Source organism: Drosophila mauritiana, chromosome 3R (genome assembly GCF_004382145.1).
Source record: "Drosophila mauritiana strain mau12 chromosome 3R, ASM438214v1, whole genome shotgun sequence".
NCBI lineage: Eukaryota > Metazoa > Arthropoda > Insecta > Diptera > Drosophilidae > Drosophila > Drosophila mauritiana.
In genome coordinates, this window is record NC_046670.1 from 3,470,483 (window position 1) to 3,488,206 (window position 17,724).

The window sequence follows — 17,724 nt, forward strand, 5'->3', positions numbered from 1 at the left end:
CTCGTAACGGCCTTTTGCACTCGAGCTCGTGAAAGTGTTTACCTTACTTTTTGTCACACTCAGCCGGCTCCACACCATCCACTCCCATACCCAGCCCCCTGGTCAACACCATCATCGCCATCCTCTCCACGGAGTGCTGATTACGCAGACCCATCTCACTTTCTTCTCATGCAGATTGCGCAATGCTGACAAAAGCATTCTGGGTGTGTGAGAGTATCGCCAAGCAGCTAGAGTTAACCAAACTTGCCGGCATCGATGTTTTTCGAAGCCGGCGTGAGCTGGCAATTAGCATATTTATGAGTAAAAGTGAAATTAATGATTGGAATAAAATTCAAAGCAAAGGTTTGCAAATATTTGCGGCAGGCCGCCACCCTCTCCGCATACCAATCGATCGGATTCAGATTCATACTTGGATTGAGTCGAGATGTAACGTAATATATGGATGGGTTCAAGGCACCAAAGACTTTGCATCCCGCTGGCGTTGGACACATGTCAATCGAAAATGATAGAGGATGCCGGGCTTTCTTTGACATCTTTGGCGGCTCTTTAATAGGTGCTAAATGAATTCGCAACGAGCACTTTCACAGGGGATGGCCAAAATGGGTGATACCCGCAGTCAATTGTTCAGCCGTTTCTCGGGCAAAGAAGTTGGCCCCGATTTGCGTTGGGCTTTTAGAAAACATTGCTCTGACCATTGTTACATTGAGAGTGGTTATTGATTTTGCGGTCTCATAAACTGGCTTTCATTTCGTTTTGGCTTTTGAGCTTCCCAGTGGTTCAGTGGTTCGTCGGCCTGGTGGTTTGATGGTTTGATGGTAGGGGGCGGAGTGTTTCCGCTCGTTAGCCACAAGTCAATGGCAAAGTTTGTCACCAGAAATTAATAACAATGTGACGCTCAGTTGGCCAATTCTAAACGACGACTTTCCCATGCGTAAACCGGCCCACGAAACCCGTTCACAGATCAAACGGCGACAACTTATAAATAAGTGAAAATCTGCTTACAATGTACCCAGCTAAACTAGTTCAGCTTAAATATTTATAGAAATCGAAAATGCTCGACAGATGTGCACAACTGCATTTTCCCACTGTGTTCGGAATCCCTAATCCTCTAATCCCCACAACGACAACATGTGCATTCCAAAGATAACATATAGATATCCAGTAGATATCACTGGGTCTGCGAAAATACTGCAGTATATATATAGCAAATAGGAAGATGCAGTCTGAAGGGTTTACTTTTTTAAAATCAGTCAAGCATGGTTTGTTTGATTCCTGAAACCCAAAAGCCCAATACAATAAGACAGCCATTAGGGAAAACTTTCAAGTTTGCCAACGAAACTGTTGCAAAGGACTCCTGCAATAATAAACTCTTATTCATCATTCACTTTGTTTACAGTCTAAATATATTTATCTTTTATACAGTTTTGCAGATTTTTAAATATTTCGTTTCTATACAAGCGTGTGTATTATTTTTATCTTTGTCAAGCATTAGTCATACTCAAAATTTATGTTCATAAAATGGATACTAGTGCTTATCTTCATTTAAAGTTATTAAATTTCTCAGAGATTTGCAATATTAATTATTTTAATCGAGGGCAAATTGCGTGAGGACCTCAGTATTTAAAAAGTTTAACCGCTTCTGGCGGGGAAAAACACAAGAAACAAATTGTAGCAAATTAAATAAAGTTTGCGGCAACTCTTGGCCAAGTTTTTCAACAGAGGTCCGCAGCTTCCCTCGCAGGGCCAACAAAATCGAAAGTTCGACTGAGCCGGCGACTGACTAACTAAGTGACCGCTTTCCGTTAGCATATGGTGACTATTTTTTTGCGCCATGACTTTGCTTATTTTTATAGCTTTGTATTATTTATTTATATTCACATGCAAAATTGACATGCAGTTTCGCGGCGACGTAGTTTGCAGTTTTAATTATTTTTTGTCCGCAGAGGAGCCGTTTTCATTAGCGACTAATTTTCCGTGTAGGAGAGAAAATGGATGGTCACTGATGAGACACTGAGATTTCTTTTGAAACATTTACAATTTGTTAAAGAGCATATTTTATATATATGTCATTATCAGCATATTCTTAGACTTACACATCTATATTCTTATACTCTTACTCTTACTTATTTGAACTTAAAGTAAATGTTATAAGAAATAAAGATAACGCGAGCCAGCTAGCTCTTCACCATTTTTTTCCGTGCAGTGATCGGCCGCGCCAGCTGTTGAGTTCAGCACTTGGCCCGGCTCAAACTCTTGGCCAAGAGACTCTCTTAAGCCGCTCTTCGCTACGTAAGAAGTGGGTTCGCTCACATAGAGCTTCGTAAGGTAAAACTGGTTGATGGCACCCGCCGTTTGGCTTTCGCCCGGCAGTCCAAATCTTCGCGAGCTGAAAGACAGACGCAGACGCGCGAGTAAAGCGGGAATAACAGTTTGCGATCCCGATTGCGATCCTCTGATTATAATAACTGCAAGAATACAGCCTATCAGTGGCGTGTGCTGCTCTAGTTCAAAGTGGTGATATTGTTTGCAGAGGCTAAAGCTCGGATGCAGTGAATCTAAGTGTTGCTAAAGTGAAACGAGCTGTGGCAATTGCATTGACAAAGGAAGTGAGCCAGTGAGTGAACGGGTTTCGGTCAGCATTTTCACCAGGCCAAATCGGAGAGCCGACGCGGAGCGGCAGTGAATGCAATTCCGATTTTGAAACATACAGAAACGAAAGTCTGGTGAAGAAAGTTCTCCGTCGCCGAATGCAAAAATTTAATTGCCAGCCAGCCGAGTGAACCAGAAACTCCTGCAGGAATCACAAGCTCCCGAGTGCGAGAAGGTAAATTGAGTTGTAATTGATGACCGCCAGTGAGAGGCCTCATTAATCACCAGCCAGATCCTCCGTGCAATCTTCATTCACGAATCTAGATTCCCACAATTGATGAGTTATTGCCTGCTAGGGAGAAGGTTGTTGCCACCGACAAGGTACTATAGACAAGAAACCGATTGTTAACATGGAACAGTGTAGACACTGCTGTGGCTCTTTAAAGCCATTTATTTCGCTGCCCCTCTGCATCTGTATCTTTGTATCTCCTTTTGTAATCGCATCTTGGAGTCTCACACTGTGTGCGGCAACTACTGGCCGCTAACTTAATAGAAAAGCCCCGCAATCTTCGTAATTAATTGTCGAGCGACGTTACGTAAGCCGACCAGCTGGCCTACCCCAACTGGCCAAAAGGGAATCATCTGCTCAGCTCGGCCGGCAATCGAAGCGTCGCCAAATGTTTAACGATACTTTCTTTTTTCGGCTCACAGCGCGTAAAAATGCGTCGAAGAAAGCTCTCGTCTCAGTCGATCAACTGCAAATTATGAAAATGATACGAGCGGAGGAGTGGGCAACACAGCGACAAATTATAGACCTCGATAAAAATGGTATTAAGTTAGGAAAACAAATGACAAAATAAGGCGGACGGACTTTAGTTGTCTCTCTAAGAATATGCAATGCATGAACAATATTAATAATTTCACAATATGTTTGAAGACCTTTTCCCTATCATAATCAAAGCCCCCGAACTTTTTTTTATATGCACCTATCACTGCTTTTAATTGGTCTGCAGCGTACGTATTATTTTCCAGTGAACCATGGAATTGTGGTTAGTGGTGCAGTGGTTCAGTGGTGCAGCTTAGTGAAATGCGAGTAGGTTGGGATTCAGATAAAGAGGCAGAAGCAGAGGCATGGACACATCCTCGTGAGTCATGAGTGTTTTCCCAACTACGAGCTATTCGCCCGACTCGCACTTTCATTTTGCCAGCTCTTTAATCCCGCCTGCCGGAGAAGCAACTTTCTTGTCGAGAGCACTCATATCATCCGACAGCTGCAGATGCAGACCGCATTCACACTTATTTTCCATATGGAAGTGCTCTCGCCCGACATCCTCGCAAGATGGTGGATGGGCATGTCAGAGTGGTTTCACGGGCACTTGAATCCGGCATGAATTGGCGGTGGATTAAATGTCATTTGGGTAAATTCACAGATGGCAACGATTGCATCACTCGTCGTACCCTGCCAGTGAATTTAATTTGGACTTACAGCACCGACTTAATGACATAAATAGCAGTCGACTTTCTAAAGCCCAGCTGAGTAGCGGGTAAATAGCAGAAAGACCTCCCAGGTGCTGGGCTGGCATTCAAATCACTCAATGCGAGTGCGAGTGCGAGTGAGTGGAAACGCCCCGTAAAACAATCAGCGCCTAATGGCCTGCTAACATCGCGTCCAAATTGGCGGCTAATTGGCGAAACCCGAATTCCAATCCGCAGAGATTGCGTTACCCGGTGCTGGGCTGTCGGGGAACCGGCTGAAACCGAAAGTCCTACCCCGGAATGGATTAAAGCCATTCGGAGAAGGTCTGAGCCAGTTCCTCACGTAGCGGCCATTATTCCGCTTTCGAGCCAGACCCGTTAAGTCGAGAAAACTGCTCGTTGAAGCCATTCAGGATTTGTCAGGCAAAATTTATCGTATGTGACTTTAGCTCGGCTCCGAGCTGCCAAAGATTAAAGCGTGACGAAGGTTTCGCACAGTAAATACACATCTGATCAACTTGGTAATCAGGTTTTTATCGCATCAGCTTAATCAGGATAGAGGTTACTTTAAGCAGCAGATGCTTCCCACAATTTGATAACATTTTAACATAATAAAGATGTAATAAGGCACTGGGATACTCTCGAATTTATTAGAATGCTCGTATTTTCCACTGCTTAAGGCTCGTAGTTTTCATCGCCACTTCCATTAACTTAAACTTGCGTCTGTGTTCAATTCCCGCATTAACTTTATACACCTCTGACCAAAACGACCGAATATTAATTTGGCCTTCCCCGAAATATTTTCCGTTAAAAGAGAGATATTCAACAAGGAATGATATGAATTCATTGGAAATTATTAACTGCCACAAAGTCGACCTTCTCGACCATGAATCCCAATTTGTCCAGCAGAGACAGCGTGTGTTTGTGGCTGAATGCACCTGCCAACCGACCAGAACATATGGGCAAGCGACTCTCCTCGGGTCGCGACCAACCTGGGGTCTCGACCAACTTGTTCTCGGCCATTGTTGGACTTAACAGTTATGTCACACTCTAACAGTTACGATGCAGCACGTTTACGAGCGTTTTCGACCGTTAGTGGCCGCTGTTTGTCAACCAAACTGGTTGCGGACGTCTAAGTTTGATACTTTGTGCGTTTTTTAGAGTCGTTGGACGGGCGTGTCGCAAACAATGATTGCCAGCTTATTAGCCCCATGACCCACACCCTTCGCGGAGATGGAGCCACTGAAAATATGGAGCATGTGCGGCCGAGACATCGGTTTCCATTAGATCAGAACCCGGGAAACTTTGTGACTTAATTGGGAAACTTCGCCTCGGATGAGCGCGGCTGCACGGAGAACAGTGTAATATGGTAAAAGCAGGGAGGCAGAAATCTGATTAAACGCTGCCTTTGCGAAAAGTTTGCCTTAACTATATCAGAGCGGAATATCAGAGCATGAAGGTAGACCGACCACAAACCATAACCAAGTCTTGCCAAAGGGAGGCGTCGAGCTGGAGAAGGGGCGGGGCTCAAAGGGTTCAGAATTAGTTCTAATTGTAATGTTGGAAACTAATTTGCATGATGCCATTGCCATGACCCATGGCCCGAAAGCGTGCACTATCTGAATAATTAAAGCAGCAAAACTGTATTACCCACCGCCGGGGAGGGGAGCAGGGGGCTTAAGTCGGCTGGCGATACTTTTTAATGAGATGTTTAGACGGCCGCACAGGGGAATTCTCCCGACGAAAGAGCAAACCTATAAATGATGGCCCTAATGGGCTGCCAATGATCATAATGTTTCCATTAGCGGCGCAGATACCACTAGCCCACTGTCTCCTCAAATCCCTTGATGCATATTGAGGCCCAAACAAAGCTTACCAAGTGCCCCATTGCATTTCATGGGAAATTTCTCATTTTCCGACCACCGAGGAGAAACAATTTTCAATCAGTCAGTGCGGCCTTTAAGCAGTTTCCATTGAATTGGATTCAGCTCTGCCACTCAAAGGTGCAAGCTCACAATAAAATAAAGAAAATATACATATTTAAAATATCTGGGTCATGCAGTTCTTTTAATTTTGCCATGCATGTTATGATTTATTTTGTGTGAATAAGTTTATTAGGTGTACTTTTAGCTTTAGTTGAATTCAATTAAGTGCCTCTCATTAGTCAATTGAGAATTGCTAGTAATAATTGAATATTTCTCAGCAACCTAATCAAAGCAAAGCAAATTTAATTTAGGAAAATCCAGCTAGCAAAGTGCGTAAATTTCAGTTTCAAATTTCCTCTCCGGCATTGGGTTGACTTCAAACATCTGTTCCCGAAGTCTTTAGTGCAACTCGATAGCAAGGGTAAACAGGCGTTCCATCCAGGATCGAAAGTGACGAACCCCTGCTCCTCGGATTTCCACTGCGATAGCATTTGAGTAATTAACCGGGTAGCATTCTTACCACCTGCCAACATGTGTTTTTCAATTTAGTTTACAGTCGACTGCAGAAGACAGACTCTTGGCTTTGATGGCGAAGCCAACAAATAAACTGGAAAACAAGAAGTTCGCTGATTCGCTTTGTGCAGCGCACTTGTGGGTGCAATTTGCGGCTTTAGAGCCACAAACTCAGTTCTGTAATAGTTTTCATGCCACTGCCGCTCGCCGTGAAAATCGAAAGTGAAAATGCAACACGAAAATAACGTGATCTGGACCAGAGTCGAAGGCCCGAAGCCTGAAGCCCAAAGTCTAAAGTCTGGAGGTAGCGCCAACGCATCCGAGGCGTCCGTGCTGGGTAAACACAAACAAAACATTGTACATTTTCACTTTTCCCCAGCGCGGGGCTCCCGCCTCCGGAGCCCCAAAGTGTGGATGGAATATGGCGAACAGCGAATGCCGAATGAATGGCGTGTCGCATAGCGAGTGCGACGAATGCCAAAGGCAAATAAAAAGTTGGCGACGTGCTTTGTGTGCCCAAGAGTGACGCTTTTAAGGGGAGCAGCGGGTGGTGTAGGTGGGGATGGGCACGAGCCCCTCCAATTGGGATGCCCAGAAAGTGGGAAACGGGAAATCATTCGCATTACGCGGCCTGATTAGCGACGTAGCCGAAACAAACACAATTGTTTAAAGTGCACTCCAAAAAACAAGTCGGAATATCTAAAATATTCAGCAGCATCAATTTATTTTGTTCGAGAAATTAGTTAAATAAACTGTTTTTATTTCTTTACGCCTATGTAATTAACAGTGCACAGATGGAATAATCAAGATGTAATTAAGTTTTCCACACAATTTAAAAACCACTAGAGTAATCCTATTGTGAATAATCAATGCCGGCCTCCTCAAAAGAAATGGAAGGTATATGATATTTATCCACAAAATCGAGTTGCCTGATCGCTCGCTTCAAACAAAGAAAAGGCTTAAGTGCTTAACGAAATTAGCTAAAATTCACGCACGAACTGAGAAAATTGTGAAAATAGTTTAAGAAAGGGCAATCAGTGAATAAATTGTATCAACCCGTTAAATTGGCAAACATAAACTGAAACAATAAATTGGTGGGCAGCCAATTTATGTAATTAAATAGTTCATATTCATATATTGCGCACACACAGTTTGTTCATTTTACATACATACTGAACTATAAGTAAGCAATTGGTTAGCAAGGATTTTAAATAAACAATGAGTGATTTTACACAAAAATTTATGAACAATTTAACTATTTTTAGATTAAATTCCTTTATATATTCGTAAATATGCCGGTACAGATTAAGTGCGCAGCTTTTAAACTTTACCAATGGGGTTTAAATTAATTATTTATTGGAGACAATAAAAGAAAGAGTGCCATCCAACAGTACCTGAGTCTCCGTGTACTTTTATCCTTTCAAGGACGCACGTAATGCGCTTATCAGGTTGCGAATTTTTTCCAGTTGCCTGTCACGTTCCCCAAAGTTATTTATTCGTGTGCCAACCGCGCTGAGTCCGCGGAAATTGGCCACAACTCCATCGCGTCGAGAAGAGAATTCCCCACTGAAAAAGCAATTATTCATTACAGAAAACTGAACCGAATCGAGTCGAGTCGAAGCGAAGCGAGAACCTTGGCATGCGAGTGCAGCTGCAAGGCGAAGGATAATGAAAATGGGTAGCCAGGACATCGACGGGGCGAAATTAAAAGCAAACAGCCACAGAAAGCGGCGATGCAGTCCGCTGCTATATGGAATTATCTTGCTCTGCAAAGTGGCGATGATACCGGCAGCTGTTCCGGAATCGGAATTGGATGCTGGAGCCCTCTATAGTCAGCCCCTCACTACGATGGCGGGACAGCCGCGCAACGATGACACATTCCGGCCCATCCTACCCATCGACATCAGTCCGGAGTTCATTTCGCGGAATGTCTTCACCAAGTCGGGCCAGTACAGAGTGTTCCAGCCGGCGGAGAGTGAGAGTGATCTGCGCTTGGCGGTGGCCATGCGTCGCCGGAACTTTAAACACCCCTCGGATTCGCCCAGAAAGGAGGAGTCCGAGAGTTCGGGAGCCGCCTTTAAGAACCAAACCGTTGCATCTATCGACGCCGAACTAAAGGGTCTGGAGGATCTGCTCGTAGACTACGTGGAGCAGTTCTTCAGCAACGGCAAATATGAGCCCACTCCTGGCTTGGTCCTGGCTCTTCAGCAGAACCACTCGAACCCACAATCCCATTCTGGCAAGCGCACCACCCGAAGCATTTTGGAGGACACCAACGTGGAGCTGAATGTTCCAAGGGCTTTTGAGAGCGCCCGACTGCTTTTCTTTAGCGGTAAGTAAAAGAAAGTCCTTACTATTTCATTCTTAAATTCCCATTAATTGTTCTCCTACTTAATTACCATAAAGCATAATTTTAGAATAACAACATTTTCCTGACATATTTAATATGTTTTCTATGAAAAACCATATTTTGGAAGCAGAAAATAGATGAAGTAAAAATGAAGTACAGATCAACAAATGTTTATACCATAACTTTAAAAAGAACCAAAAACCGAAAGGGAAATCGAATACTTTAAACATCGTTACTCACAAAATTATCTCAATCAGTTGAAATCAACCCAATACTAAAGTTCTTTACGTCATTGATTCTCGCTTTGTACTTGCATCTTGTATAAAATAACTATATACCATTTTTCTACTCCAGGTTTGAAGAAGGTGATGTGGCCCATCTACATGGGTTTGCAAGTGCTGAAGAGCGTGCTCTTCGCCATGTTCCTGCCAACCATCATCAGCAGTGTAAGCCGACTGATTGGCAAGGGTAAGTACGTCGGCTTAAGGCACTTGAATAAATTTAAACATTTGTATTCCTTCGGGCTAGGCATCACATCCGGCTCGGCTGGGTCGGTGCCGTTGTTCATCCGCCCCATGGAGCCGCCACAGGAACTGGACTTCCGAGACAACAGCATGAATTTCGATGACGACAGCAAGTTTTCCCTGGCGGACGAGGGCAAAACGCCAGCCGGCTACGAGTACAATGCAGGTGGGCCATCTAAAATAGAAGATGCTGTCTTGATGATAGTTATTCCGATTTTGCTTACCTTGCAGAGGCATCCCAGCAGCAGGCGCAATATGCCCAGGTGAATGGGAACTCGGTGAACCAGGCCACTTTGTCGCGCTACGGAGGTCAGCAGATGATGCAGGACACCTATCTGAGTGCTCTGCAGAGCATTGGCGCTGCCTCCTTCAAGAACTCCCAGAGCATGTCGGGATCCTTCAGCGCCGGAGCTGGTGGCGGAGCTCCCGGGATGACGAAGAAACCAACGCCGGCCGTAATGAACACTTTCCAGAGCTTCCAGAAGGTGCCCAGCTCGTCGCTTTTGCTGTCCAACTACGACCCCTTCTACAGTCCACTCTTGTCCCGTCTGGACTCGGTGTTTGCCCAGCTCAAATTGAATCCGGAGAACGAGGCTTGCCGCGAGAAACTCATCTGCCTGATGTACGCCAACCCCGCGAAGTATGCTCCGTACAGCAACCTGGTCTCCGCCCAACTCAGCAGGTGAGTTCGGCTTCCGCCCGAAAGTATGCCGTAATTAATCGCAGTTGAGCAATTACAGTAGGGTATTGATTAAAGGCATACCATTCCTTATTGCATTTCAGTAAAGTGCCTTCAGACGAGGCCAAATTAATAGGGGTAAAAATGATCATCAATCGAAATTTAAATTAAAGCTTAAATTGTCAGTTCGAGTATGCTTGAGTGCCTTATTTATGATTTTTTATTTTAATATTATTACCATATATATATAACATTGACTTGGCACTATCAATTATGATACCTGTAGATATCTACATTTTTAACTTTAATATTTACAAAATTAATAACATTGAAACATTCAAAGTCTGCTGACGCTCCTCAAAGCAGCTCAAAGAATGAGTTGGCAGTCGCAGAAATCACTTATTCATATTAATAGCTTTAACATTTATTTACTTTAAATTTAATTCAACGACCGCCTCGCCCACTTTTAGGGAACTGAACGAACTGCGGAAGCCTACTTCCGACAACCCGGACATCCTGCGATTCTTCAAGTACATGCGAGCGGCGAAGGACGGCCAGGACGGCGTCGACTGCGACGAGTCCTTCGCCAAGTGCAAGGAGCTGAAGGACCTCGAGAACCCGGCAATGCTGTCCACCTACAACGACATCAACAAACTGGTCCAGGCCCGCAAGCTGGCGTAGACGGGGTCGAAAAGTCACGGAGCCATCTCTCGGACGGAATGGGGTCGAGATGACAGCAAAGTTCGTGGGAGTCACGTCAAAAGTCCGTCTGACGGATGCCTGCCTTCTGGGGATGGGCGGTGTAATTATGCAAATCGTACTTTAGATAGGATAGCCTAGCCATATATAGAGGTTCGTCAGACGGCAGCTGTCGGCGGCGGGTGGGGGTGGGTGCACAGGGGCAGAGGCAGGGGCGGGGGCTTCATTAATACGCTGTAAATAGAAAAGTTTGTTTCGTAGTTTAATTAGCGCCAGCACCAATTTCTGGAGGACGCTGTTATTTTTAGCCATTTAGCTGAATTTTAAGTATTTATTTCTAGCCTACGACTATGTTTAAACCTAACCCGACTATTTTTAACAATTTATTTATTCTGTTGTTGTTATGCGATTAGTCAGCGAGCATTGTTCAATGTCCTTAAAATATTCAATAAAATCATGTTGTACCACCAGAAATAAACCGAAGTTATTGTAAACTCTTTGCGCTTGATTGGGGAGAAGAAACAAGGACATGGTTTCATAAGCGTATTTCTGCTTTAAATTGATTGCATGGAGAAACAGCTTGTCTGACGTCACCAGCTCCGGAACACCTTTCCCATTTTATTGCAAATATTTGAATTATACACAAATCTCTAAAGGACTTGAAGCAGCAAGAAACTTAATTACAAGCAAACATGTGGCTAAGTGTCTGTTGAATATATGCATTAAAATGTAAGTACGTGCTTTAATTTATCATGTAAAATACTGTCCTTCATAGAGCATAAGATAGCATTTTAAGTGGTCCTGTGCTTTCAGCTTTAATGCAGTGGTCCTAGTCACAATGACAAAGCTAACTAAATGGGCTGAATTAATAGCTGCCAAGGACCCAAAGGGGTAGATGGATTTCCCCGTATGCCTTAATAAAGATAACATTAAAAGAAATAAGCTATCGAAACTAGTTACTCAATTTGTAATATATTTTTTGTAAATGTTACTAATATTTGACACAAAACGTATTATCAGACATTCTTTAACTTGTATCTCACTTCGTTATGATGTGTTTCTATTTAATAAAATAATATCTTTTTACACAAGTCTTGTCAGTGTTAGAACCTTGAATCCAAGGAATCTTTTATGACTTTTCTGAAGTTGCTTTCTCCACTGGCAAGAGACTATGGTGTCAACCTCCAAGAAATCAGATAATCTGTTGAATGACTTTGGAAAAATGTATGCTCTAGTATTTTACTTGAAACATGCAGTTTGTTAATAAGTTGTTTATAACTAACTAAACTAACAGTGCTGGAATTGTACATTTACGATCAGCAACAGATGCAACGAATTCGTGGATGTTTCGTTTAATTAAAAGTGGACAATAAAGTAACACATATTTAAATGGAGAGACTATTGACTACAGAGTTTCGCTTCGATTGGTAGTATTGTTTCGTAAATCTATTTGCGGAAATTTGTGCTAGGTTTATTTATTTAGGGCCCAAATCTGTGCAGCGGAAGAGGAGTATACTGGACATAGTGGGTTTAGCTTTTCTGTTACCGGATTTCCTCCCTTGCTAGTTATTTACGTTTACATATGTGAGCGGAATGTTCATTCTATTTGCATTTGATGAATTTTCCCACTGGTCAAATCCTCGAAAGGACTGCCCAAGTAGATGATTCAATTACGCGGCTTGGGCAACATGTCCGGCAAAACAAAAGCGTCCCCGACCGCAGCCTTGCTCCCCGGCCACGCCCCCGCACACAAACGCCCTCGAACTGACGGAAACAATTTCCGCGGGGGGCTTCTGTTTGCGGCCTCGTTGGCAGATCGTGCCTCCGCTGACCGAGGAAAATCGGGAAATCGTGCGAGTGTGGCAGCGGGAAAACCCGCAGCAGTGCCGCCTGTTGTTTTGATTTTTGTGGCAGCCAGATGGGGAATTGCCCAGTTGCCCCACGGTTGCCCCACAGTTGCCGCCGCAGGAAATTGCAGAGAATGCAAAAACCGACTGGATGCAGGTTCCTCTGGTTCGCATTTTGCCCTGACTTTAAACGTGGGCGTTCCCAAAACCCGTTTGCAGTAAAAGTAATAATCGTATGTGAGGCAAGAGGCCAAGAGTTGCATAATCCCGACGACTGTGACGTACGTTTTCCCGGAATGAGTCACTTGAACAGTTTGTTGGCTCTTTAAATCAAACTCGAATTAAAGCCAAGGCCTCGACGTGCGCCACAATAATTTTGGGATTTTCTCAAGGCACACGAACGCTCGACTCGCCCAGCCGGACGCGAAGAAGCACAGGTCGTTGTCTCTCACCCACGGAGGCAAAAATAAACCCGATCGGCTGATCGTATCCACAACCTACCGCAAGTGCGACCGCGTTGAGATCTGCCTCTTAGCCATCATCGTTGCGGGCCAAAAGCGACGACAGCGGCTGGGCTATTGTCTCCATGTGTTGACTCCGCCACCGACTCCTCCTCTCGCCACTTCTCGCATTTCATATAAAATCTTTGCCGGCCAGCAGCCACGGCACAGTCGCTTTCGGCCAGCAGAAAGACAGAGTCGCTTGGAAAACGCGTCAAGGATACACCCAACCAAAATCACCCCAGGCGATTATAGGAAACAACAAAAGGTAAACAGCGGAAAAAACCGAGCGAAAAAAGAATGTAAAATTGTGTGAAGTGAAGTGAAATGAACCGCGAGAAATTGTGTAATAACCAAATAAAATAGATGTGGGAAACGCCAGCATTGCATTGCCAATTTAAACGACCATTCGATTGTGGCCAATAGCTTTTAACCGTACTTTAATAAAGCGGTTGCAAAATGTAGAATTTTCGGAAAATTCAGTTCTCTGAACAGATAAGTCCTTATACCTGTGATTATTCCAAGGAAAATTAATATAAGTTCCAGCATGACAATTTGAAAATTTACTGTTTAACTACATTTATACGGTAAATGTATCAAAACCGACTTTGTTTTATGGTTATTTAAATCTAGGAAGTGCTATTTTCAACGAATGCAGACTTGTGTTAATCTTATTGTTAGTATAGTAGTAGTAGTATAGGTCAAATTAAAATGGGGATAGTTGCTTAAAATATTCATAAATTTCGTTTTCGACAACTGTGTACCCACACAAGAGCTATTCAAGGGTGTACATAAATTGTTTAATCTTTCGACCCGATAAAGCCATCATTTCCATTTATCGCCACTGTAATTTCGTAATACCGACCATCACCAGTCCACATTTCATTGACCTTCGATGGCGAATGCAAATGGAAAAGCAAAACAAATAGCAAAACAAACACAACAGACACAGTGACCAAAATTTGTTACCGCTTTCGACATCGTATGCGAAGACCACTGACTGTGCAAAATATTCGCCGTGAATCAATAATGATTCACTAATCCATAAATCTTCCGCACCCATTCCCATCCAATTACGATCCCTCATAAACATCCGTAATCTATTGTATGCTTTTGGATGCTCGACTTTCAGTTGCCATAAACTTTCCACTTTCGCGCCATAAAGCGTTTTTCGCTGCATACTCTTTGGCGCCCAACAAACTTTTCTTCTCGTGGACATTGAACTTCTTTAAAGTTGGTGGGCGAACAAAATTCTTTGTTAGTTTGGCCCAAACCACAAGCGGATTGCCACACAAGCGTCGTGCTGATGAGTCCCAGTCCCAGTCTGTATTTGGCCCAAATGGGAGCCTAACGAAAGTAAAAGCAACTGGCCAAAAAAGCCCCTCGAGCATAACGAACTTTTCGCGTGCGATTTCAGCTGGCGTCCATCTTAATACAGTGGTTGATCCACATGTCGAATGGAAATTTCCTTTTAGGACTTGAAACTCTTTTAACGTTTCTTTATGGCCAATTTAAAGTTACGAAATACAAAAAAATGGCAAAGGATGGAAGATCATTTTACTGCGAATCCTTTATGATCCTTATGACCGAGTATTAGTATTTATCTTGAAGATATTTTATCCCCTACCGTTAGTATACGAACCACTGTCGATAATGCGCATTAGGAACGCCTTACTGCACTTCTGCTTGACCAGACAGAGCTGACCTTTTTAAAGCACATTAGGCCCGCTGTTTATGCGCTCTAGCACGGAATTCAATTACGAGCATTTGCCGCCTCATTGCCGACAAAGGGTTAAGCCGGCAAACCGGTCCGTCTGCATTTCACTTTGGGTCCAACTCATCTGTGGCTTTATCTGTATTTTTGGGTGCAGAAAGCTCCACGAGAAATTTGAGCAAACCAAAGTCGAGTTAGCAGTAAACACCGAAGAGCAAAGAGTGGTAAGCCGTGGCCAAGTTGGCTTGAAAGCGAGAGTTATTACGTTTGAGCGGCTAATTGCACAGTGAGCCATCGGGACCGCTAAGCCATCTGAAAAGTGTGTCAGTTTTAAGTGGAGAGTCGATCCGTTAAGCCAATAAGCAGTTGCCAAAAAGTTGCCTATATACACTTCTTTTTTGACATCGCGTGACGGAGCCGAAGATGCTGGAATAATCGGGTGATTGAGAGAAAACCTCAGCGGCTCGAGCGAAACTTGTGCCAGTAGCTTTGTTTAAGCCATTTCATCTTCTCCTGCTTACAGCCATGGCAATGAGAGCGCTCATCTTTCTGGCCCTCGCCACTCTGGTGGCCGGCGAAGGTCTTCGGCTTCCGGACCAGCAGTCGTCCAACAACATCCAGCAAGTCTACGCCCCGCAGCCACCGGTTCAGCAGATCCAGCAGCCCCAGCAGCCACAACAGTTCCCACAGGCACAGCAGCCAGGAGTGGGCGAGGAACGGGGACGCTCCTCCCTGCTCAGCATCTTCGGCCTGGGCAACGACAACGATCCCTTCCTGGCAAGGACCAACAGTAACTGCCTCGGCGGCGACCTCTCCGAGTGCTTCAAGACCCAGGCGCTCAACACCTTCGACGAGATCTTCTTCAAGGACCAGTACAAGTAAGCGCTCAGATTGTGTACACAACCTTAAACAGAAATATCCCTTGCTGTCTTTGGAGAAGAGGAGTTTCCTAGTGATGCTTCTTTCATATTTTCCCTTGAACAGTAAAGGATGGCTTCCTTAAGATTCTTAACGTAGAAAATATAGTTCCTCGACCCAAATTTCATCTTGAGGGAAATTGTTTGTTTAGGCGTGCTTTTATAGGCATATTTTTCTTGCGTTACACACCACCACTCGACGAGGAGGCTAATCAAGAATCCCTTTAATTTCCAGGCTCTCCGACTTCGCCCGCGTGGTGCGACTGCCAGAAACCCAGCAGAGGTCCTTGCTGCAGGAGCCATTCGAGTACTCCGAGGAGCCACGTGGCGATGACGACGAGTGGAATCAGCTGCTGAAATATGGACTCCGAAGGGCCGAACGGTAAGCTGTCACAATTAGCCAAATGACTGCGGCTCGTGCCGGATGCAAATTAATTTGGGCCGCAAAGTTGGCCCGGCTTTTGCATAAAATATGAGATTTTTATGAAAATGTAAATGCTCATTCTCGGACACGTTTCCGTTTCCTTGCAGCTTCATCAAGTCCACGGCTCTGGAGGTCGAGTGGCCCGAGGAACTCACCGAAGCCGGTCGTTATGAGGCACGCTTCATCGGAAACGACATTGATGGCGAACTGGACCTTATTGATGATGGACAGCGGGCTGGACATTTCTGTAAGTCTACAAATTATTATTTATTTTCAGTTGAAGCAAAATTTGAATGTAGATAAATGTCCGAAATAGATAAAAATGCAAATGAGCCAGGAATGGTTTTCATCTTGGAATCATTTCTAATTTATATTTTTAATGCCATACATTTGTTAATGTTTCATTGAACAATGAATCATAATTTACTGTTCTTAATGCAATGATATTTGGAATTTGCATGGATCAATGAACTTACAAAAATAATACTAGACCGATTGAGAATTTCGCTGTCTTCAAGGTTTAAAGCAATACAATATTAAATTTAATATAACCCATTGCAGCCCGTAAGAAGTTGAAGAAGATGATCATTCCCCTTCTGCTGGTGCTGAAGATCTTCAAGCTGAAGCTGCTGCTCTTCCTGCCCTTCATCCTTGGAATCGCTGGCCTCAAGAAGATCCTTGGATTGGCCGCCATTGTCCTGCCCGGTCTGTTCGCCTACTTCAAGCTGTGCCGTCCGCCAGGTGGTGTTGGAGGAGCATTCGGCGGTGGACTGTCGGGCCTGTTTGGCGGCAAGAACACCTTCCCCGAGTACAACCCCCAGGGAGTGGGAGCTGCCACCTACTACCACCACCACGAGCACTTTGAGGGCGGCCATGGAGGCGCTCCAGGACCTTACTACCGCCAGGAGCCGAGCTTTGCCAAGCCCTACACCGACTACTACAGCAAGAGCTACCAGGGCCAGCAGGTCCAGGGTCAGCAGGTTGGTGGCAACTCCGTAAGCTTCGGGGATCCTCAGGAGGCGGCCTACAACGGATACTATGGACGCAATTCCGGCAAGGACATTGTCGCCGAGCAACAGCCCCAGAAGAGCTAACTGCGAGGACTCCAACCACCTCCGCGTTGTTATTTATTCGGCCTTCGGCCTTGTTGCATTCCTATAAGAATATTTATTACGCTAATTGTAAATAAAATAAAGTTTAAAAAATGAACAGCAATTTCGCACTGGGAAAGGAAGGATGCCATAGTTTCCTTGGCCAGAGCTCTGCAGAGGTCTATAGCTGTTTCCAATTAACGGCAAAAATTTCACTACAAAACGATTCTCCAAATTCTGCACTTGCTCTGCTTTTACTCGCGCCGAAGCCGATAAATATAAAATGCAGCTTTTAATTAAGGCAATGAAAAGCCAAGCCGAGAAGCTGAGGAAAAGTGGACTGGCGTGTTTTTTGACTTTGCATGTAGTAGCGAGGGTAGCCATTGAGCTTTTGAAAATCGCAATAAATCATCTGGAGCTCGATGTATTATTGGATTCGTATTATTTGATCTTCTTAAGCATTATACAAATTGTTT

General features: G+C 44.3%; 2 protein-coding genes across 4 annotated transcripts; both read left to right on the forward strand.

Moving 5' to 3' along the window:
* Positions 1-2,370: 2,370 nt before the first annotated feature.
* LOC117144473 lies at positions 2,371-10,955 on the forward strand. The gene is made up of 6 exons (XM_033309645.1): positions 2,371-2,824; positions 8,095-8,835; positions 9,208-9,321; positions 9,382-9,543; positions 9,609-10,059; positions 10,527-10,955. The coding sequence occupies exons 2-6, from the start codon at positions 8,172-8,174 to the stop codon at positions 10,735-10,737; spliced, it is 1,602 nt and encodes a 533-aa protein (XP_033165536.1). The 5' UTR covers positions 2,371-2,824; positions 8,095-8,171; the 3' UTR covers positions 10,738-10,955.
* A 2,398-nt stretch (positions 10,956-13,353) lies between these two features.
* LOC117145189 lies at positions 13,354-17,362 on the forward strand. Of its 3 annotated transcripts, none has more exons than XM_033310747.1 (5): positions 13,354-13,370; positions 15,340-15,694; positions 15,969-16,115; positions 16,265-16,404; positions 16,719-17,362. In XM_033310747.1, exons 2-5 carry the CDS (start codon positions 15,342-15,344, stop codon positions 17,249-17,251), a joined length of 1,173 nt encoding a protein of 390 aa, XP_033166638.1. In that variant the 5' UTR covers positions 13,354-13,370; positions 15,340-15,341; the 3' UTR covers positions 17,252-17,362. The 3 variants fall into 3 exon arrangements, with proteins under 3 accessions (XP_033166638.1, XP_033166639.1, XP_033166637.1); XM_033310748.1 differs by lacking the exon at positions 13,354-13,370 and adding an exon at positions 15,025-15,040; XM_033310746.1 differs by lacking the exon at positions 13,354-13,370 and adding an exon at positions 15,080-15,255.
* Positions 17,363-17,724: the final 362 nt, after the last annotated feature.

Coding starts and splice junctions, on each gene's coding strand:
- LOC117144473 (XM_033309645.1), top strand. CDS start 8,172: ATGAAAATGGGTAGCCAGGACATCGACGGGGCGAAATTAAAAGCAAAC. Junction 9,322..9,381: donor AAGCCGACTGATTGGCAAGG/GTAAGTACGTCG, acceptor CCTTCGGGCTAG/GCATCACATCCGGCTCGGCT. Junction 9,544..9,608: donor CGGCTACGAGTACAATGCAG/GTGGGCCATCTA, acceptor CTTACCTTGCAG/AGGCATCCCAGCAGCAGGCG.
- LOC117145189 (XM_033310747.1), top strand. CDS start 15,342: ATGGCAATGAGAGCGCTCATCTTTCTGGCCCTCGCCACTCTGGTGGCC. Junction 15,695..15,968: donor TTCTTCAAGGACCAGTACAA/GTAAGCGCTCAG, acceptor TTTAATTTCCAG/GCTCTCCGACTTCGCCCGCG. Junction 16,405..16,718: donor ACAGCGGGCTGGACATTTCT/GTAAGTCTACAA, acceptor AACCCATTGCAG/CCCGTAAGAAGTTGAAGAAG.